Source organism: Sorex araneus, chromosome 3, assembly GCF_027595985.1.
Source record: "Sorex araneus isolate mSorAra2 chromosome 3, mSorAra2.pri, whole genome shotgun sequence".
NCBI lineage: Eukaryota > Metazoa > Chordata > Mammalia > Eulipotyphla > Soricidae > Sorex > Sorex araneus.
In genome coordinates, this window is record NC_073304.1 from 185,055,350 (window position 1) to 185,077,408 (window position 22,059).

The 22,059-nt window shown below is 54.1% G+C and overlaps 2 protein-coding genes across 2 annotated transcripts; one reads left to right on the forward strand and one right to left on the reverse strand.

The window, feature by feature from the left end:
* The first annotated feature begins 1,306 nt into the window (after positions 1-1,306).
* LOC101555717 (arachidonate 12-lipoxygenase, 12R-type) lies at positions 1,307-13,571 on the forward strand. Its single transcript, XM_004604849.2, has 15 exons — positions 1,307-1,497; positions 2,707-2,911; positions 6,900-6,981; positions 7,082-7,168; positions 7,272-7,394; positions 7,641-7,744; positions 8,089-8,261; positions 8,460-8,603; positions 9,375-9,578; positions 9,992-10,078; positions 10,322-10,491; positions 10,900-11,021; positions 12,706-12,806; positions 13,022-13,192; positions 13,359-13,571. Exons 1-15 carry the CDS (start codon positions 1,351-1,353, stop codon positions 13,536-13,538), a joined length of 2,100 nt encoding a protein of 699 aa, XP_004604906.1. The 5' UTR covers positions 1,307-1,350; the 3' UTR covers positions 13,539-13,571.
* Positions 13,572-14,491: 920 nt separating this feature from the next.
* LOC101539667 (polyunsaturated fatty acid lipoxygenase ALOX15B) lies at positions 14,492-20,810 on the reverse strand. Its single transcript, XM_055132202.1, is given in 10 exon segments — positions 14,492-14,592; positions 14,693-14,814; positions 15,908-15,987; positions 17,631-17,719; positions 17,722-17,773; positions 18,741-18,796; positions 18,799-18,906; positions 20,366-20,466; positions 20,549-20,651; positions 20,807-20,810. Coding segments are annotated over 10 exon segments (816 nt in total).
* Positions 20,811-22,059: the final 1,249 nt, after the last annotated feature.

The window sequence follows — 22,059 nt, forward strand, 5'->3', positions numbered from 1 at the left end:
TTTCAGTTTCTTTTTCTTTTTTTCCCCCTTTTTCTAGTGAGGGTGAGTACTTTATAAAATTGAGGAAGAACATACAGCTCGGGGCTGGAGAGATAGCACAGCGGGTAGGGCGTTTGCCTTGCACGCGGCCGACCCGGGTTCGAATCCCAGCATCCCATATGGTCCCCCTGAGCACCGCCAGGGGTAATTTCTGAGTGCATGAGCCAGGAATGACCCCTGTGCATTGCCGGGTGTGACCCAAAAAGCAAAAAAAAAAAGAACATACAGCTCAAGGCACATACGAAGCCCTAGGTAGAAGACACAGAACACTGGTAGCTCACAACAGGGGTCCCCTTGCAAGACCTCAGCCTGTACCCCTGCTCCTGAGATGCTCACTAGTCTGTTTTTAAGAAGATTTCCAGTTCTTTATAGACTTTATCGCTTTGCCTATTCTGAGCTTTGCATTCGTGGAGTGAGAAAGCATGGGGGTGGCTATGTCTGGCTTCCTTCGCTCAATATAATTGTTGTAAGATTCAATTACTCATCGTTTGTTCTTTTTTGGTTTTTTAATTGCTGAGCAAAATTCAATGTCATAATTAATCCACAAATTACGCAGCCATTCTTGATCTTCATTTGCAGACACAACAACAGTCATCTACTTTTGTGATCAACCCTAATCCTTCTCGGTGGTCCCAGAGGCAGGAAGGAGAGATTACTCCCTGCAGCCCCTGGGTTCCCAGGGTCCCTGAGACAATCAGCACCACCGTTTGATCCTCCAGCAGGGGCTCTGGAGCCTGAGTCAGAACCATGGACTCCTTCCTGCTGTGGCCATGCCCAGCCCTGTCTCCCAGAGGAAAATGGCAGTGGCCAGCCGGGTCCCCTGCTACTGGGGCCCCAGACCCACGAAGGGAAGCTGATGCCAGGAGCCTGCATTCTAGAGGTGCTGGCACTGTAGCCCATGGGGGCGGGCTGAAGGAAGGAGTTTATTAGGCTGATAAAGATCTGGGGCCCTGCCCAGGGCCCCCTCCCCCAACTTCCCTGGGGCCCTGGCTCAGGCTGGACTGGCTTCCCCACCCTGCAGGCGTCTTCATCCACCCGCCCAGTCAGAGGCCGCGCGCGCCCCGCCTGCGCCCGCCCGCTGCCAGCACTCTCCGCGTGCGCCCCGCCTGCCCGCCCGGCCCCTCCGGCACAGCAGCCGCTCGGCTCTGCCGCCCCGCGGGGCCATTCACCGCGTCGGGCCTCGCCAGCTCGGGAGGCCGGCCCCTTCCACTCCCCACTGTGGCTGCTTTCTTCTGCCTGGCTGGGGCCTCCGTGCGGCCCTCCCCCAGTTTGGGCGATTGAGTCCCCACTTCTTCCTTCTGAAGAGCAGCCATGGCCACCTACAAAGTCAAGGTGGCCACAGGTACCGACTTCATGTCAGGAACGATGGACTCCATCTCACTGACCATCGTGGGCACCCAAGGACAGAGCCACAAGCAGCTGCTGAACCACTTTGGAAGGGACTTTGCCACTGGGGCGGTAAGTGTAAGTGTGTGTGCGCGCGCGCGCGTGCGTGCCTCTGTGTGTGTGTGTGTGTGTGTGTGTGTGTGTATGTGCTTGCATGTGTGCTTGTGTGTCCAGTACATGGTGTATGTGTGCATGCATGTGTAAGTTGTGTATTTGTGTGGGGTGTGGGTATATTGTGTAGGGGTGTGAATGGTGCATGCACATGTATGTGTTATGTTTATGGCATGCATGGGTTATGTATCTGTGATACATATGCAAAGTGTGTATGTGTGTGTATCTGCATGCTCATGTGTGTGTGTGTGTGTGTGTGTGAGTATCTGCATGCTCGTGTGTGTGTGTGTGTGTGGGGGGAGCAGGAGAGGGTGGGGGATCTGGAAGAGGCTGACAGCAGTGGGGCTCCTAGGATGATTCTGGGTACCCCTGCTCCTGTCCCCCCCGCTCTCCCCCCCAATCTTTCTTCCTCTCTGGTTTGTGACTTGCATCCCTTTCCTTTCTTCACCAGCTCTCCCACCCTCTTCATCTCACTTCATTCTTTCTCCCTTATCCAATTGTCATCACTCGCCCCACTCCTCAATTCCCAACTCCTTACTTTGTTCCTTCCTCATCCCTTTCCCACCAGTCTCCTCTGTTCTTTTGTCACTTCCTCTCTCCCCTTTCTCCCCTCTCTCTGATATATTTCAGTCCTCTTCCATACTTACTCATTCTTCCATACTTACTCATTCTTGCAATTGGAACAATCTTAAATACATGGTGAATTCTCTCACTTAAAACAGTGCCAGCCCAAGTCTACCCAGTGAGCTCTTTTGTGTCCTGTGAGGCAGGACAGGGTCTGTATCCTCGGATGTTGTGCCTTAGACACAGTCACCAACTTTGGTGCAACCTTAATGGGTTACTCTATCTATTCATCTCTCTCCACACAAGGCAGGAAAAGGGCTGGGCCATATGTCTTCAGAGTACGGGACGCCCCTTGTGACCTGTCCGTGAGGGCCTGCATAGCCCCTGGAGCCTCAGCTTACTGGGAAGGAAAGGATGGGACCTTAGGAGCCAGGAATGAGAGTGGGAGACATTGGGCTCCTGTTCTGCCCTGGGAGCTGCTGGTGGTGTGTGTGTGGGGAACATCTCCAAACCCACGAAGGGCTGGGAGAGACACCAGGGCTGGTGGGAGGCGGGGGGAGCCGATATCAAGTCCTGCCTGCTTAGCTGGCCCTGTGCCCTATCTAGGTGGATGAGTACACCGTCCAGTGCCAGCAGGACCTGGGGGAGCTCATCATCATCCGCCTGCACAAGGAGCGCTACTCCTTCTTTCCCAAGAACTCGTGGTACTGCAACTACGTGCAGATCTGTGCACCCAATGGCCGCATCTACCACTTTCCCGCCTACCAGTGGATGGACGGCTATGAGACGCTGGCACTCCGGGAGGCCACAGGCAAGCTCCTACCTAGTCATTAGTCCCTGCACTCCTGTCCTGCCTTCCTGGTAGGGCCACTTCAGGGTCCCAACAAGCCAGCCAGGTGCTCAACCTGCAGGGACTCTCAGGATTTCCTGACACTTGGCCACTTTGCTCAGTCACTGCCCAGTTTGGAGCTGCACATTGGGGAACAGGGAGGAGTACTGAGGGGAGGATCTGGGGTCTGGCGGCAGACAAGCTGCCCTCTGTTACCCGCAGCCCTCCTCACTCCTACAGGATGCCCGGCCCCTCTGCAGAGACCCTTTGTTCCTCTATTAGCTCTGATAGGATGCACCATTGACGCCGCAGCATGCCCTGCCACTCCAGAGAGACAGGCTGCGTGTGGGCTGGGTGATCACCGAGGCCTGCCCATGGCTCCAGTGACCGCCCACTGCTGTCCCCTACTCCCACTGCTGCTGCCTTGTTCTCTCACTATGCCTACATGGCAGTTCTGGGTGGCACTTATGTTGTTTGGATGCCCTGGTTTCCAATTGAGTGTGCTTCAGGTTGAAGGGGTGTCCCATTGTTCTACAGGGCCCCTGACTCCCCCATAAGGACACCTCATTTCCCTCTTTTTCAAGGAGGGGTTTGGGCCACACCTGTCAATGCTCAGGGGTTACTCCACTCAGCAATTGCTCCTGGCAGTGCTCTGAGGACTGTATGGGGTGCCAGGGATTGAACCCAGGTCGACTATGGTCTGGGTACTGGGAGCCTGTCCTGGTTTTTGTTTTTGTTTTCTTTTTTTTTGACTTATGGGACATACCTGACTGTGCTCAGGATTTACTGCTGGTCCTTAACTTAGGAATCACTCCTGGTGGTGCTCCAGGGGCCATATAAGATGCTGGGAATTAAACCTGTGTTGGCTGTTTGCAAGGCAAGCGCTTTAACTCTCTCTCTGGCCTTCCTGTCCTAATTTTCCCTGACTACATCCTCTGGGCCTCTGTCATTTGCCTCAAGGAAAGGAGTGGAAGGAGAGCTGAGAGGGCCTGGTGTCCCCTTCCTCCTCATGGATGACCACCTCTCTCTGTCTCATTTTCATGCAGCAAAAGCCTTTCCAGAAGAGGAGGGACAGGACCTGAGCCGGGGAAGGGAAGCACAGGTGGAGGGAGGCAGGCCTGGTGGGGTCCAGGGAGCATCTCCTTGGGGAAGTTTCTTCCCATAGTTGTAGGTCTGAGTTGCATGGAAACAGGTGACAGGAAAGGTGACATAAGGTGGCCCGGCAGAAATGGGGTTGGGTGGGGCAGCTGCCACACAATACCAGGGCAGGGAGACTTGAGTCACGAGTTGGACCTCTAAGGAGGGAACACCTCCACCCTGAGGATGAACTGGGGGGCTGGGGCATTGGGGTCTCTGGAGCCTAGGAGCAGAATTTGCCTGGAGGGTAGGAGTTGTGGCAATTGAAGGGGAGGGATTTGGTGAAGGGTGCCTGGGAGGAAAACAGTGGCACTGCAGTTAGGTGCACGTCCATCAGGACTGGCCGCCAGGACACTAGAGAAAGGTCTGGGGTATTTGTTTTGTTTTTGTGTTTGGGCCACACCCAGCTGTACTCAGGTCTTACTCCTGACTCTGTGCTCAGAGATTGCTTCTGGTGGAGTTCTGGGGGGGGGGCCATATGGAGTAGTTTCGGGAACTGAACTAGGGTTGGCTAGGTGTAAGGCTAGTGCTCTATGTCTCTGGCCCTCAAGAGGGTCTGGAGTTTGATCCCAGCAGAACATCAGGATATATTTCCATATGCTTCCAAGTGGGCCAGAGAGATAGTACTGTTAAACTATCTAAGGTGCTTGCCTATCCCAGGTCAAATCCCTGGCACTACATATGGGCCCCTGAGCACCACTAGAGATGGTAACCCTTGGGCACAGAGTCATATCAAACCATCCCCCAACCAACATTCTTCCAAGCCTCAGCATTCTCATTTATAAACAGGGACTACTTAATAGGGCTTATGAAAAATCCAACAAGATACTGTCTCTGACAAATTTTATTTATTTATACATATTTTTTCTTGGGCCACACCCAGCGATGCTCTCCATGCTTAGGGGACCATGGGATGCTGAGGATTGAACCTAGGTCAGCTGAGTGTAAGGCAAGTGTCCTATTGTTCTGGCCCCATCTCTGAGAAGTTTTTTTTTTTTTTGCTTTTTGGGTCATACCTGACGATGCACAGGGATTACTCCTGGCTCTGCACTCAGGAACCACCCCTGGCGGTGCTCAGGGGACCATATGGGAAGCTGGGAATCGAACCCGGGTCAGCCGCGTGCAAGGCAAACGCCCTACCCGCTGTGCTATTGCTCCAGCCCCTCTGAGAAGTTTTTAAAAGGTTTAACTATTGAAAGATGCTGGATGAGTGAACAGAAACAGACTGCCTGGGTTCAGACTACTGCTTCTCCTTGTGAGAAAAGTGAGAGGATGAGTCTTTTAGCTGAAACTGTAGGGCATAGGCCTTCAGAATTCAAATTTTATTTAGGGGATGCACACATATATGTTTGTGTACATGAAATGTGCATGTAGAAATATTCATATACACATATGTATAGGTATGTATGTATATAAAAAATCATTGGTTCATGAATTGGTCCCCATTACACAGAGGGCAAGGAGAAAGACCAAGAAAAGGTACAGAGGATTCCATATTGGTAGGGGCCTGCTTTAGGAAGCAAGAGAAATTGCTTATAAGTCTAGTCCTGGGTGGCCTCAGCATAGTAAAAGTTCACTCCACCAGAATATCGAGTTTAAATAGAGGCTATAACTGGGGGAAGTTAGATGGACTTAACAACAAAGGGTTCTCTTAAGGTTACAGGCAGGCAGCGTGGACATTTCAAGGATTTGGAAGGCGGTGGGAACCTCTGATTTCCTAAGTGATGGGTCAACCAGTGGTTCTGTCCTTTTGATTGCTGGGATCTTTTAACAGATATATAGTATACACATGCCAGCATGCAGGTGTATACATATATACATAAGTAGTTATATAATGTATTGGTACACACATGTGTATCTTTAGTTGTATGTATTTTCACACCATATATTTTATATACTACTAGGGCACCCCTGAATTAAATATACTAATTCCTCTGTAGCAAAAACTATGATTAGTCATACACAGTGAAGACTGGATTTACTCCATTAAATTTAGAGCAGCTATCGTCCCAAGCCCCATACATATGCCTGGCTGTGCTCAGGGCTTACTCCTGGCTCTGTGCTCAGGGATCACTCCTGGAGGGATTTGGGGGAACTTCTAGGTTGCCAGGAATCAAACCTGCATCAGTCATGTGCAAGGCAAGTGCCTTATCTTCTAAATCATCTCTTTGGCCCCTAGAACAGGTTTTGCCAACCAAGGACTTTTGCATACCTTGTTAAAAAATAACAGAACTTGATTTCTGGGGCTGAAGAGATGATACAGTTGGTAAGGTGCTTGCCTTGCATACAGCCGACCTGGGTTCTATCCCCATCATCCCATATGTTTCCCTGAGCACCATCAGGAGTAACTTGTGTGCCCAGAATCAGGAGTAACCCCTGAGCATCGCAGGGTGTGGCCCCCAAAGATTAATTTCTACCACTTTTGTTTCTTGGAAATGTGGAGAACAGATTGTGGGTTTGAATAATAGTCACTGGCCTCATAAGATTGTTCTAAAAAAGTTATTAGTGTAAGTGGTTAGAAGACATTTGATCCCTAAGTGCTAAGCACCTGTTAGCTATTAATGCTTCTGGTGGACTTATACAAGGGACATCCATGAGGTGTAGAGCTCACCTTAGATAGAGTGAGGGTGCCAAGGGTGGTCCATGATCTTTTGATCTGATCATGGGAGAAGACACCCCCTCCCTCTACCAGAGTAAGCCATCCCCATCCTTGCAGTGGATCCCCTAGAGCTGCTGTTGCAGGCAGAGGCTGAATCTGGAGCCCCATGTGGGTCAGGAGAGGTAGGTAGGGGATGAGGCATCAGACCTTGAAGTTTCTCTGGTCTCCCTGCAGGAAAGACGCCAGCAGAGGACACACTCCCGATCCTTCAGGAGCATCGTCAGGAGGAGATCAGAGCCAAGCAGGATTTATACCAGTGAGGGAGGGACATGAGGGCTGTGGGCAGTCAGTGGCTAGCGAAGGCTCCTGGATGGCCGGTGGACACCAGGACTCACTGTCTCAACATCTCTCTGCAGCTGGAGGGTCTTCGTTCCTGGCCTGCCCAACTATGTGCACATCCCGAGTTACCGCCCTCCAGTCCGGAGAAACCCCAACCGGCCGGAGTAAGGACATGGCTGCTCTGGGGACCCTACCATGGGCAGCTCCAGGGTTCTGCCCCGCTGCTACCCTCTGCCCAGATGGCCAGCCCTGCACTCCCTCCCACAGGTGGAATGGCTACATCCCGGGGTTTCCGATTCTCATCAACATTAAGGCCACCAAGTTCCTGAACTCGAACCTCCGCTTCTCCTTCATCAAGACGGCCTCGTTCTTCTTCCGGCTGGGGCCCAAGTGCGTGATGGGAGCCGGCGAGCGGGGTGGGGATGGGGATGGGGGTGGGGGCGGGGGGGAGGTGCCGGGCGGGCGCCCCAGGTCGAGGTGGAAATGGCCGGAAGAGCTGGGGGAGCTAGAAAGCCAGGCTTAGGCGGCGACAGCCAGAGGAACAGACTAGAAAGCCGGGCAGCCCCGAGCGGGCCTGGGGCGCTGCGCCCCGGGGGTCGGGGACAGCCTCGCCAGCGCAGCAATCCCGCGTCCTAGGTCCTTGTCCTTTAAAGTGCGCGGCCTGATAGATAAGAAGCAGTCGTGGAAGAGACTGAAGGACATTAAGAAAATTTTCCCTGCCACTAAGACGGTCATCTCCGGTACGGGGTGGGGTCCCCCTAATCGAACGTGCGGGAGCCGGGTGGCCGCTGGCGGGAGGACGCCCAGACAGACGCCCGAGCCGCGGCCCCGCAGGACTCGCGCTCAGGCGCGGCGCCCCCTGGCGGCTTCCAGGGAAACGTGCCCTGGGCCGCGGCAGGGGCGCCGCTGGAGACTGGCCGCGAGAGGGGTGGGGTGGCGGGGGTGGGGGGGTGGGTCGGGGGCTGGCTTTTCTTCCGGATTCTGGGGCTCCCGGTGTCTTTCTCCACCCCGAGTCTCAGGCCTCTAAATCTCTATCTCCGAGGGGGGCCGGCTAGCGTGCTGACGCCCCCTCCCCGTCCGCTAGAGTACGTGGCCGAGCACTGGGCAGAGGACAGCTTTTTTGGCTACCAGTACCTCAATGGCATCAACCCGGGCTTGCTCCGCCGCTGCACCCGGATCCCAGACAAGTTCCCCGTGACAGATGACATGGTGGGCCCTTTACTGGGTGAGGGGACGTGCCTGCAAGCAGAGCTAGAGGTGAGGCTTTCTCTTGCGGAGACCTCCACCGCCTTCTTGCCTCCCCACCGCCCGCGAGCCCCCCTTTCTCTCCACCTCTGCACAACACCCCCACCTTGCGGGTCCACTTGTATGAGGAGGGGGCTAGGGAATTCTGCAGCCTGTGTGCGGGATGCTGGTGCTCCTACTTGGTGCCTACTCACACCAGCTCCTTTCCAGAAGGGGAACATTTACCTGGCTGATTACCAGATCCTGGAGGGTATCCCCACCGTGGAGCTCAGCGGCCAGAAGCAGCACCACTGTGCCCCCCTCTGCCTGCTGCACTTCTGTCCAGAAGGGAAATTGATGCCCATCGCCATCCAGGTGCCTGGGGTGCTGGCCTTGGCCACTGTGTGAGCTCTCTTCATGGGCCTGTGTGCGAACGTGAGTGCATGTGAGTGGGTGAATGTGGGGCCAGATGTGTCCCTGAGTGGTCACCAGGTCAACCTGTGTGTACATCTGCGATGGATGTATCTGTAGGAGTTGGTGCCTGGAGGAATGTGCATGTGCTTATCTGTGAACAGGTATGCATGTTCTCATGGCTGCTTCTGGTAATGTTCCCATGCTTACGGACACTCCTGTCTGTGTGGGTGGCCCGAGCCTGGCATGTGGCCATGCGTGTGACCCTTGGGTTGAGCCCTGTGTGTCCTTCAGTGTACACACCTGTGGACTGCCACCACTGTGCTTTGTCTGCTGTGCAGGAACTTGAGTACCTGATAGTGCGCTGGTCTGTACCCCTGTGTGCAGTGTGTGTGTCTACACACAGTAGGGACCAGATGGGCGTTTGCTTGGATGTCTGTTCATCTGATCATTTGGTAAATCAACGTCTGTGGTGACCAGGCCACACTCCCAGTACTGAGCTCATGACACTTAATCACTGCCTTGAGAAGACTCAAGGTTTGGCAGGAAAAGGAATGAAAGTGCTTCAGTCCTAGATCTCCTCCAGGCTCAAGTCCAGACTAGGACGAGCATAGAGGACTGAGCGGCAGGAGTTAGGAGTGCAGTTTCCTTAGACTCCCCTCTGCCTCCTGCAAATCAGGGTATTTGTGTTGGTTTCTCTGTCCTCACCTAATACTCCCTTTTCTTCTGTCCCAGCTAAGTCAGACCCCAGGGCCTGATTGCCCCATTTTCCTGCCCAGTGACTCTGAGTGGGACTGGCTGCTGGCCAAGACTTGGGTGCGCTATGCGGAGTTCTACTGCCATGAGGCCATCTCCCACCTGCTGGAGACGCACCTCATGGCTGAGGCCTTTTGTCTGGCTATCTTGAGGCAGCTTCCCATGTGCCACCCCCTCTACAAGGTATGTGATGGCTCCTCCAGCCCTCGGGGGCTCCTGTTACCCTTGGGGAGGCAGCCGAGGACCCACACCAGAGAGCACAGGGGAGGGTTTCCTAATATGAGGGCTGTTTCCAAAACAGGGATGCTGAGGTTCTTTGGGAGCTAACTTCAATTTTTCATTTGTTTTGGGGGCCTCTCAATTGGTATTCAAGGGTCTCAGGGCTACCCTTGGTGACTCTCAGCAGGCCCCAGCCCAGGGTAAGGGGTTGAGAAGGCCATGCAGAGCCAGGGACAGCCCAGGGGTGCTCTGGTGGCCATGTAATGGCGGGGATCAAGACTGGACAGGCTGCATTCAGGGCGCCCTATTCCCTACATGCATGCTTCTGCCCTGCTGACGTCGATTTCTTCCCATGGCTCTCTGCTTTCTCTCCACAGCTCCTCATCCCCCACACGAGATACACCATTCAGATCAACAGCATTGGGCGGGCGCTCCTACTCAACGAGGGGGGCCTCTCTGCCAGGGTAAGACTTCCTTTTGACCGTTGCCTTTAGATTGAGACCAGAACTTCCCATTTGCCTCAGTTTAAGTCCAGGAGGGGTGCGGGGAAAGGAGCCATTGGGGGTGGGAGTCATATCTACAAAGGCGGCAGCAGAGCTGGCTTCCCCGTGTGGAGGGTGACGAGTTCTGGGTCTTGAGGGGGATGCAGCTTTCCTCGAGGGGACTTGCAGGGACCGGTGGACCCAGGGTTTGCTTCCTCCCTGAAGGGCATGTCCCTGGGCCTGGAGGGCTTCGCTGAGGTGATGGTTCGGGCTCTGTCAGAGATCACCTACGACAGTCTCTACCTCCCCAATGACTTTGTGGAGCGCGGGGTTCAGGACCTGCCAGGATATTATTATCGCGATGACTGCCTGGCAGTGTGGGATGCCCTGGAGAGGTGAGATCGGGGCAGCAGCGGGTGGCACTTGGGTGGACACCTTGAAACACTGAGGATGGGGTGGGAGCTTCAGAGATCTGGGCTGGGTGTCTGCCACACGGGTTCACATCTGAGGGCCCAAGAGGCCCTGTGGGCCTTCCATGCTTTGGCTCTAGCCCATCTCCATCGGCCTGACCCTTTCTGGAATCTGAGCTGCCCAGGGAGACCCCCTGACCCTAATTAGGGAGTACTTTGGGGGAGTACTTCCTAATCTGACCTTGCCAGGCCACCTGGCCACCTCTGCCCCATACTGCTTGCCCACCCACAGGTCTGATGCTGATCTGGGTGAGCTATGGCCATGGTCTTCTGGGAGAAGTGGAAGAAGCAGGGTTGGGGAGGGTTCATAGGGATGTTCTGTCCCCTACTTAGATATGTGACTGAGATCATCACCTACTATTACCCGTGTGATGCAGCCGTGGAGGCTGACTCGGAACTGCAGTCTTGGGTGCAGGAGATATTCAAGGAGTGCCTGCTGGGACGGGAGAGCTCAGGTATGACATTAAGCCTCCAGGCACTCAGAAGGGACTGGGGTTGGGGTGGGCCAGTCCAGGGGCACTGGAGCCTGTCTCCCTGGGAAGTGGAGAAAAGTCACTGTCCTAGGGTTTCCTTTTGGGGGAAAGCCCCTCAGAGCTGGGGGGCTCAGCAGTCAGTCTTGGTGGTGTGGGGGGACCATGAGATGCTGGGGCTCAAACCTGGGTCCGTCTTAGTGTTGCAGAGGGAACATGAAGTGCCAGGACTTGAACCTGGCTTGGTCCTCAGCATGTCCTCCACTATCTGAGCGATCTCTGTGACCTAGAGCTGGGATTCTGATGGGCCTCCTGAGCCTGGAGCAGAGGATTTTGTGAGCACGGCAGCCTTTTGGTCCCTGTCTGAGCTCTTGGGCTGTCAGACTTCAAGGGGCAACATTCCCTACCCAAGAAACAAACATTTGTGGCTGTGAGTTCAACCAGGAGAGGGATGTTGGTGCTGAGGGTGAGGGAGGCTGTGCTGGGGTTGAGGCACATGCCGCTTGGGTGTTCATTAACTCAGCCAATATTTAGTTACTGGGGAGGCCAGAGGCACATGATGGCAAAGAGCTTCCCTCAAGTCCCTGGGGTGGTCTGCCCAAGGAAGGTGGCAGTTCTAATCTAGCAATGTTGGCCCAGTTTGGGGGACACCTGTGGAGGGGCCACAAGAGGCCAGGAGAGGTGGTAGGCAGAGAGTGGAGGTGGGCAGCAGACAGCTAAGATCCAGTTGAACCCTAATACTTGGGCTAGACTCTAGGTAAGATCTGTAGATTGTGAGGGTAAGCATGAGGGAGAGGGGTGCTGGAGAGGTCCCCATGGGAAGGTGTGAGAGTTGTTGAAGGGAGTTCTGTTGCTGCTGACAGGCCCTGCCCTTGCTCAGGCTCCTGGCAGGGTTAAGGCCAACGGTTAAGCAAGGATGTTTGCTCAGGCCGGTCAGGGTGTTTGGAGTCACTCAGTAACAGAAGAAGTGACAACTGATGTGAAGTCTCTGTGGGCAATTAGGTGGCACCAGTAGGGAGAGCATTTGGGAATCTGCTGTGATGTCCAAGAGGGAGGGGACAGGGACCTGAGTAGAGGGGGCCGGTGGAAATGACATGAACTCCAGAGGTATCAGGGTGGGAGACACATCAGTTTTTGGTGACTATTTGGGGTTCAGTGTGGGGGCTGGATGAAGCCCAGGCTTTGGGCTTTTGTCTTGGGGCGAGAGTTAACGGCCTGGAAGAGCAAGCAATTTGGGGAGGTGGAGGAAAGTTTGAAACCTGGGGTCACCATGGCAACAAGATGGGTTGCTCAGTGTGGGCACAGGAAAGAAAAAGGAATCACCGGGCTGTGTGTGACATGGAGCCAGCTGGGGATGTGCATTCTTGTAGAAAGGGCGGGCCTTACCCCACCGCCCTGAGACCTGGGAGCAGAGAGGCTCCGTCAGGGCATTGGAGCAGAGATTTCAGGTCCATGCTCACAGGCAGGTGCCTGGAGTAGCCTCAGAGGACCCCTGGCCAAGACCAATTGAGCTGGGTTGAGGATGAGTTGGGATGTACCCACTGGGGGGCCAGACAGGCAGGATGAGGGGTAGGAGATGGCCACTGGGATAGAGGGTGTGTGTGTGTGGTGGGGGCTTTGCTAGGCTCAGGGCAGGACTAATACTTCCTGGCCTTCTCGCCCTCCTCAGGCTTCCCCACCTGCTTGCGGACGGTGCCCGAGCTGATCCGATACGTCACCATTGTCATCTACACCTGCTCTGCCAAGCATGCAGCTGTCAACACAGGGCAGGTACCAGTGCTTTGCAGTCCTGCCCCAGCATCTGGCTGGAAGGGACTTCGTTCCAGCCCCCGTTTCAAACCCAATTTCACCCCCACCCCCACCCCATACTCCCAGTCCAGCTTCACCACTGGTCTCAACTCCAGGCCTAGCTACCATCACAGTTGCAAGTTACAAAGTTAGACCTGGGGTGCTGTCTGACTTCAAACCCTCTGTTCCCCCTGCAGCTAGAATATACCTCATGGATGCCCAATTTCCCGTCCTCCATGCGGAACCCACCAATGCAGGCCAAGGGGCTGACTACGCTAGAGACGTTTATGGACACTCTGCCAGATGTGAAGACCACGTGCATCATCCTGCTGGTGCTCTGGACGCTCAGCCGTGAGCCCGACGACAAGGTGCCCGGGAACCCTCGGGGTACAGGTGTCAGGGTGGGGGATCTTGCTGGGGGCTTGGAGCCAGTAACAGGAAGGAGGTGCCAAGGTTGGCCAGCAAGGCTGCTGGAGGGGAGGGCGGAGAGCCAGCTGGCCGCCACTCGGTGCCAACTGCCGTGTTGGCCCGCAGCGGCCGCTGGGCCACTTCCCCGACATCCACTTTGTGGAGGAGGTTCCGCGGAGGAGCATGGAGACCCTCCGCCAGCGCCTGATGCTCATCTCCCAGAACATCCGCCAGCGAAACAAGTGCCTGCCCATCCCCTACTACTACCTGGACCCGGTGCTCATCGAGAACAGCATTTCCATTTAGCGCGGCCCCCACACCTATCCCCCCCCCCCCCAATACCCACTTAAACACAAGCCTGGGTCTGTTTGTGTGGCCTCTTACTGGGAGGGGGAGGGGGAGCGGTGGGCGGGCAGCGGGGTGGGCGGTCTCACACGGCGATGCTGTTCTCCACCTGCGCTGGATCTAGGTGGGTGTAGGGCAGCACCAGGTTCCGGTTCCGCTCGAAGATGTTGTGGGAGTCATGGGCTATGCGACTCTAGAAGGCAGCGATGCTTCAGCGTGGGGCCTCCTCCGTGAAGTGCTCATCCGGGTAGGTGCCCAGGCGTTGCTGTGAGTGATCCACAGGGGAGAAGGCTGCAACCTCGGGTTTCCAACCAAGCGGACTCTGATTCGTCCAAATTCCCCTACCCAGGCACCTAGATTACCTGTTAGATTACCCAAGAGCCCTAATCTGCCAGAAAATTCTCCCTGCCTGCCCATCCAAGACCCGCCCATCTAGAAACACTAACTACGGATCCACCGGTGGGCCACCCTATCTGAATTCAGTTTGCCCCCAGCCCCCACTGAACCATGCTCTGCAGCTACAGGAACCCACACAACTCAAAGACACCGCCCCCGCCCCACCCCCAGCCATCTAGGGCCCCACACCCAGCCTGCTAAGTGAACCCTCCAGGGGACCCATTTTGGCCAGCACTCCACATCCAATGTCTTGGAATCTGAGTCCTCTTCCACTATGGGCCTTAGTTACTGTGTCCTTGTTCTCAGTGACACCGCACACTGGGGTATGACCTCAGGGAGTGAGTCCACCAGGTGTTTCTGGCCTTTGGCAATGGTGGTGGCAGCCTCATGGTTGTAGGAGTACTGAGCATCCAGGCACTGAATTCAGACTGACACTCCCAACCCTAAGACTGAGTAAGCTCAGTGCTCCTTCGAGGCCTGGAATCTGGGCAAGCCCCCTCAGCTCTGGGCTGGCTCACCTAGCTGTTGTTGAGGGCAGCGTGCTGGGCCGAGCAGTTGAAGATGACCACGGTGAGATATTCAGTAAGGCCCACACAGCTGTCCAGGGCAGAAGGGACCTCTAGATTGGGGACAGGTGCAGAACACAGAGCTGAACCCCAAGGGACTGATGCCCTGAACAATTGGGTCTGGAGGACAAGAGACAGGAGTGAACATCTCACCTGAACTGTGGCAGCCTAGAAAATCCTCCTGGAAGATCTCCATGAGCCATGCTTGCAGCTCCAAGTCCTCGCGCACAGCCCTGTCGTCAGGATAACAGATGTCAACAATGTTGGACACGAAGCTGGAGGCCCAGCTGATGACTCATAGTCAGGGGCCGATACTGCCCACATATATGAACTGGGAGAGGCTACTGATCAGCTGGCCATGGAACTTCCCACAAAGGAGGAAAATAGCTTTCTGAGTCTTTGAACTCAGAGGCACGGAACCCCACTGAGTATGCCACCCCAGCCTGCGGGCTTCATTTGGTTTGGAGATGTGTTTTGATCAGGTTTTATGTTTGATTTTTTTTTCAACTTGAATCAATGGCCAATATTTAAATGTCAGAAAACTTGTTTTTCTCCCGGAAAATCTAAAGGACTGTCTAGAACCAGAGCTGGGTGGCTATTCTGTCATCCTCGTTACTCACCTAGCACTCTGCTGTCTGCTGGCCATGCATTTAGTCCAGCCTTCTGAGCCCGATCAGAAGGAGAACTCAGGCCTGGTGCTGGACTGGTGAACCTAGGTCATCTTTCCTACTTGTTCCAAAAGGGAAGACAAAGTTGGGTTTGCCCCTGCTTTCCACAACATCCACACCCATACAGACTTGGGGAGGGTGTGTATAGGGAGCTGAGACCCTTTGGGGTGTAGCACAGCATTCTGTGTGCAGACTCTGAGTGCTAGGGGACTGCTGACAGTGCTGCCCGTGGAGTCCAGTGCTTGGAGACAGTCACTAGGCAGGTTAATGACAGGAGGTAGGGACCCACAAGGAGCCCAGACATCAAGAACACCTGGCCACCGGGATGGAGGTCAGAGGGTCATATAAAGTTTGTCTTTATGAGGGAGATTCAGAAGGAAAACCTAGAGACATAGAGGCTATCTGAGGGCTGGACACCACTGAAAGTTAATGCTGTGAGCACTTTCTGTTTAGCTGAGGTTGCTTCTTAGGGCTATGTATTTAATCCTAAAATGAACCTCTGAGGTGTCTACTCTTACTATCCCTGATTTCAGATGAAGAAACAGAGGTTAAGTGACTTGCCCAAGCTCACATGTCTAAGCATGAGGGGGGAGGGAGGGGCTGGTGATTTGGGGCAGAGTGGGGGGAAAGTGACTGAACAAATCCACAGAGAAGGAGCCAGTGCGAGGCTCAGTGACTTCAGTTTTCAGGTGAACTTCACCTCTTGATGGCGGCCCAGATCTGGAGCCAGTTGTCTTGGTAGTAGTCGTGGGCGAGGTCCTGCACCTCGTGGTCGGCCAGCTGGTGGGATAGGCAGAGGGAATGATAGGTGACAGTTTCCAGCCCTCTGGCCATCAGCTCCAGGCAGCCTGTCCATCCCAGCAATGTGGACTGTAATGAGCAAGAATCTGCTGCTACCAGGGACAAAGGGCCCACCGCTAGGAGCCCTCGCCTTGGGAGCCGTTACCTGGCCTAGTAGTTTCTCAGGAGCCCAGTATGAGCCAAGATGTTGATGTGGATGTGGAAGGTATAGCATAAATGAGGAACGAGCAACTGGGAAGATCCAGGGTCAGAGGTTACATGTGGCAGCTCTAGAAGTCCCACGGCCTTGAGGGCTGGAGTGATAGCACAGTGGATAGGGCATTTGCCTTGCACACGGCTGACCTGGGTTCAATTCCCAGCATCCCATATGGTCCCCTGAGCACCACCAGGAGTAATTCCTGAGTACATAAGCCAGGAGTAACCCCTGAGCATCACCAGGTGTGACCCCCCCCAAAAAATAAATAAAATTAGAAGTCCCATGACCCCAGGCACTGAGAAGAAGGGTTCCCCCCTACCTTGAAGATAGCACATGGGAAGCTACCACAACATAGAAAGAAAAAAGACCTCCATCACAATGCGAGTGCAGAGCAGGTGAGTGGCCATTAGGAACTCGGAGTGGTACACTCAGGTCCTGGCCAGAAGCCAGTCCTCAGCTGGGTCACTGGGGAGGAAGATGGGGTGTCTGAGTGAGCTGGAGTCAGGGGCACCGAAGAAGGTAAGGCAGAAGCGGGACAAAAAGTGCACCCCTTTACTGAGTCCACGGGCTCAAGTCACATGGTTAACTCCCTTGCTGTGCATCTTTGAAAAAGTTAATCAACCTCTGTGACTCAGACTATGCATCCCAATGACCTTGGTGCGACTAATCCTTTGTTCCTTGGATTATTTTAAAGATTAAATCAATTTATGCCCATGAAATTCACTGCATTGAGTAAGCACCATTTCCTGTTGAGATCAGGATAATTCAGATAGTTCTGTTAGATCAGATATCAGGATGGAAGCAGGCGGTGTGTGTGTGTGTGTGTGTGTGTGTGTGTGTGTGTATGTGTGTGAATAATAGCAGGGGAGAGCCCTGCAGACGCCCTGCAGAGGGTGGGGCAGAACAGGAGGATGTTCTGGCACCTTCCACAGCGGTTAGAAGTTCAACTCTTGGGAACATGACTGAATGGTCGAGGGCACAGGAGAGTGGATTTTTTTTTCTTTTTTGCTTTTTATTTGGGTCATACCTGGCGATGCACAGGGGTTATTTCTGGCTCTGCGCTCAGGAATTACCCCTGGCGGTGCTCAGGGGATCATATGGGATTTTGGGAATCGAACCTGGGTCGGCCGCATGCAAGGCAAACGCTTTACCCTCTGTGCTATCTCTCCAGCCCCCAGGAGAGTGGATTTTGAAGTGGATTTGATTTGGAAGTTCATGTCACAGCACTGTTATGACACTAAACACTAAAACCTTTCCATCAAGATAGCCAGTCAGAGACTAAAGCACAGCAACTAGAGTATAAGCAAACCAGTAGGATGAGATGACATGTGCTTTTGGGCAACATTAAGAGGGTACAACCTTTCCTTTGTCCTGATGGTGTATAAGGCTCCTCCCCACCCACTGCCCCAGGACCCCACCTGCTGACCTGGATGGGGAGGGACAGCAGGGGGCCACCAGGGCACTGGTGCAGCAGAGTAAGAGGGGCAGCCACAAACTGGGGTATCCCATTAATGAATTGGGGTGGAGACCAGACAGGATGGTGTGGTCCACCAGGTACAGGAAACCCCTCTGGGAGAGAAGAAGCGAGGGGAGGAGAAGGAGGGCTGAGGATGGGAATGACCTGTGTGGTTCTGAGAGGCTGGGCGAGGGAAGGGGAGTTACTCTAAACCCAAAAGTATTGCCCTTCACTGAGCTTCATTCCCAGGGCCTGAGTACAGTGGGGAGGGCGTTTGCCTTGCATGCAGCTGACCCAGGTTGGATCCCCAGCATCGCACGTGGTCACCCGAGCACCACCAAGAGTAATTTCTCAGTGCAGAGCTAGGAGTAAGACCTGAGCACCATCAGGTGGAGCATCTCCTCCTCCCCCAAATGAAATGAACCTTATTCCCTTGAGTCAGTGGGATCTCAGCCCAGAGACCTGATTCCAAAGAAAGAAATACTAATTCCCACCCCCAAGTACGGGGGCATTGCTGCTGTAACCAGCCTAGTCTTGAGAATAGAGATAAGAAAAGTGTCTGGCTCTAGGAGAGGACCTTAGCTTTCAGAAGACTTTCCTGGACATGTCTCGTTCCAGTAGCCCAAGGAGGGGAGAGATCGGATGGATATCCTCAGACTCTGACAAGTCAGTTTTGTTTGTTTGTAGGCTACACCCTGCAGCGCTCAGGGGTTCAGTGCGTTCAAGAATTACTTCTGGGGGTGCTTGGGGAACCATATGGGATGGTGAGGATCAGCGGAGTGCAAGGAAGGCGCTTACCCTCTTATACTATCACTCCGGGCCCACAAGTCAGTTTCTGAGCTGAGCTGTCCTGCTGAATACACTGACCTTGGCAACACACAGCAGGAACAAAAACACCCATTTTTCAGCTCTGCCCCTCTGGCATTGAGGTGTCAGAACAGTGCCCCTTCCTCCAGTGGTGAGCAGGAGTGACAGGAGATAGGGAAGGAGGGTTGTGTGGGAGAGGTCAGGACTGGGAACCCGGGCATCTGGAATCCTGAAGAGAGGGAGGGAAAGGGGGCTGGACCTCTGTCCCCTCACCTCTAGCTCCCCCTGAAGAACTGTCCCTGGGCCTAGCATGGGGATCACCATGGCATGGTGACTGGAAAGTTCATTGGGAGGCAGTGGTAGATCAGGACAGGGGTGGGGCCATTTAGAAACTGGGAAGCAAAGAAGGTGCCCCCCTGCCAGTGCTCAAACATGTACTCTTCAGGGGTAGAGATGGAGTGGAGAGAGTGACTGTTGCCCTGGGACCCAAATCCCCTCCCTCCAGCACTGGAGGCAGAGACCTCCAGCTTCCCAGCACTGCCACTCCCCGGTGTTCCCTTTCTCCGACCCCAACTGGTTGGGTGACTTTACTAGTGAAGGTTTGTCAGAGAGGATTAGAGGTTTGGGTTCTATCCAAGGAGTACAGCTCGCTTTGCCCTATCCTCTTTTTAGGGACTTCTCTAAGGTTGCACTGAGGACTCCAGTGAATGGAGAAAATCAGTAGTCTGAGGAATGCCAGGGGCCGGGAGAACCCATCCTTCCTGGACCTCTGATCTTTGGGGCTGCTTCAAATTCAGTGAAGATATCACCAAATCCACTTCTCCTCTGCAATGTTGTTTTGAGATAGTCTGGATCATTTGTTTAACCAGCACAATAATTCAAAAGGGAGTTTGCCCTGATACTGGTGCAAGGGGTTTTGAGCCAAGGTTCAACAAGTGTAGTTTAAACAGAAGAGTGGAACATACAGCTGGATTCACAGTCCCCAGGGTAACAGGGATGCTGAAGTGGGAACTCTTAGTTTTTCAAGTTTGCATTTGAGTCATGAATTCCTAGTGTTGGAGGAGATAATTTCTTTAATAGGGTCCCTGCTTCCCTCCCCACATTGTTGCCCCCCCCCCCATTCCCCAGTGGCCCACGGCCTGTCAGTGTGAGTCTGATGGTTGGGAGCTTGGACCAGTGATGATGTGCTGCTGGGCCAGTGGTACTTGAAAGCCACCTGGACCACATCAACCAGTGCTCGAGGCCAAGGATTGGTCTTTCACATAGTTGACTTCTGTTAACCACTCTTCCCCAGGAGGTGACAATTTTGAAAGAAAAAAGGTCTTTGTGTTTTGGATAGCTTCTCTAATTTTCAGAGAACATTCATGGACAGATGTTTCAATTGTTCAGAGAATCTTAGGGCAGTGGGTAATAAAGTTATGAACTCAGGGAACAGGAATATCTAACAAACCGTTTGCAATATTCTAACTTCAGCTCTAGGAACTTGGCCTGCTGTGGGACAGAGAGGGGGGGAAAGGCGTGCATGTGTCAGGAAGTGATTTTCACCCCTGCTTGCCTTGACAAAGAAGAGCTGTTCTAAGTTTTTCACGGAATCCCTGACAGTGAGAGAGGTTTAGTGAACAGTGACTTTGCTCACTGGGAGGGTCGCCACTCCAGCAGGACATCCCCTCTGGGTCCTTCAGCCTGAGCCAGAGGCTAGCCCTGCAGGCAGCCCAAGGTCAGAAGGTTTGTCCTCTCTCCTAAGGCAGAATGGCATCTGAGAACGGCAGGGGAAGGAACTGGAAGCAGTGCACCTTGCTTCCTTTCATTTCCAGAATGCTCCAAGTACCTAGTTCCCAGTCCCACCAAGTGACCACTGCAGAGCCTCTGGCCTCCTGGTCTGCACTCATGTCCCAGACCTGACACAGGCGATCTGGGAAAGACAAAGCTGTGTTGGATCTCGTCCAGGCTTCTCCAGGGCCGCTTGCTGTCCAGCAGCCCCTTCAGCTTCAGGGCACTGCTCCTGCAGAAGGAAAGATGATGTGGCTAGGGCTGGGGAGGGGGCGCATCTGGGAGCTGTGGGGGCGAGAAGGCAGGCTCACGGGATGAAGAGGTGGAAGTTCTGATTGGCTTCTTTGGTGGCTGGGAAGCGCAGGTTGAGATCCAGCTGCTCGAGATTTTCAGTATCCAAACAGAGGGGTAGTCCTGGAAAAACTCACTCCACCTATAGAGAGGGGAGATGGAGATGGGGTCTTACAGGGACACAGGGACTGGGCCTGGAGCCTGGTTGCACTTGGGGACAGTGATCTTATGCGGCCAGTGGAGCCTGTGCCAGGACTGGGGACCCCTCACATACCTACTCATCTTGCTCAGCTCTGATCCTTGACTGACTTCAGCAAGCAGAACAAGGAGCCCCTTTATTGCCACAAAGGTGAAAAGTGGGGGGTCTCTCAGGCCCACCAATCCTCAGTTTTCCCGAGCTGCTTGCTGGTACCTGTGCTGTCGTGCGTTGGTCTCTGTGTGACCCTGGGCGCAGAGCAGAGTCACGATCCTACCCAATGACTTTGGCTGTGGGAGAGGAGTAAGAAGGGGACAGGCTCACCCCTCAGCATCCATCCTGGCCTCCTCCTCTCCTCACACCTTGGTGGGGCATCTCTGCTGGGATATTGGCCTGTTTGACCTCGCCCCAGGTTAGAACTGGGCCTGCTCACACAGGCAGATGCTGTCTTAGCCCCGCCCCCACTCTCTGCAGCAGAAGCCAGAGCAGAACAGCCGGAGAGCAGAACTGGGGGCTGCAGAGATAACACAGCAGGTAGGGCTCATACACGGCTAACTGGGTTTGATCTCCGGCATCCCATTGGTCCCCCAGCACTGACAGGAGTGATTCCTGAGTGCAGAGCCAGGAGTAACCTCTAAGCATCCCCAGATGTGGTTCCAAAGCAAAAAAAAAAAAAAAAAAAGGAGTGAAAATAAACAGCAGAGAAAGGAGAGGTCAGAGCCGTCTGCTCCATGCTCCAGGCTCCCCCCTTCCCACACCATACACCTCCCCTTCCAGTTCTTCTTCTTTTTTTTTTAAATTTTATTGAATCACCGTGAGATAGTTACAAGCTTTCATGTTTGGGTTACAATCACACAATGATCAAACACCCATCCCTCCACCAGTTGTACATTCCCCACCACCAATATCCCGGGTATACCCCCCCCTTTCCCACCCTCCCTCTGCCTCCATGGCAGACAATATTCCCCATACCCTCTCTCTACTTTTGGGCATTATGGCTTGCAACACAGACACCCTTCCAGTTCTTTATCCATTAGTCACTATTTCTCATTCACCTCTACACAACACATCTCCACTCCAAGGGGGTTGGAACAACCCCCTTGTTCCAACATCCCCTTCCCTCCATTGGCTCCTCCACCAGATCCCTCAGCCACCAGTAAGTCTGATTCCTTCTAGTCTTTCCTCCTCCTTCCCTAACCCTCATGTCACTCCCTGCCTGCGGACACCCAAGCGCTCTCCTGTGGGGTACACTTGAAAGCCGTGAATCGGGGCTGGAGCCATAGGGGGTAGGCCAACCCGGGTTCGATTCCCAGCATTCCATATGGTCCCCTGAGT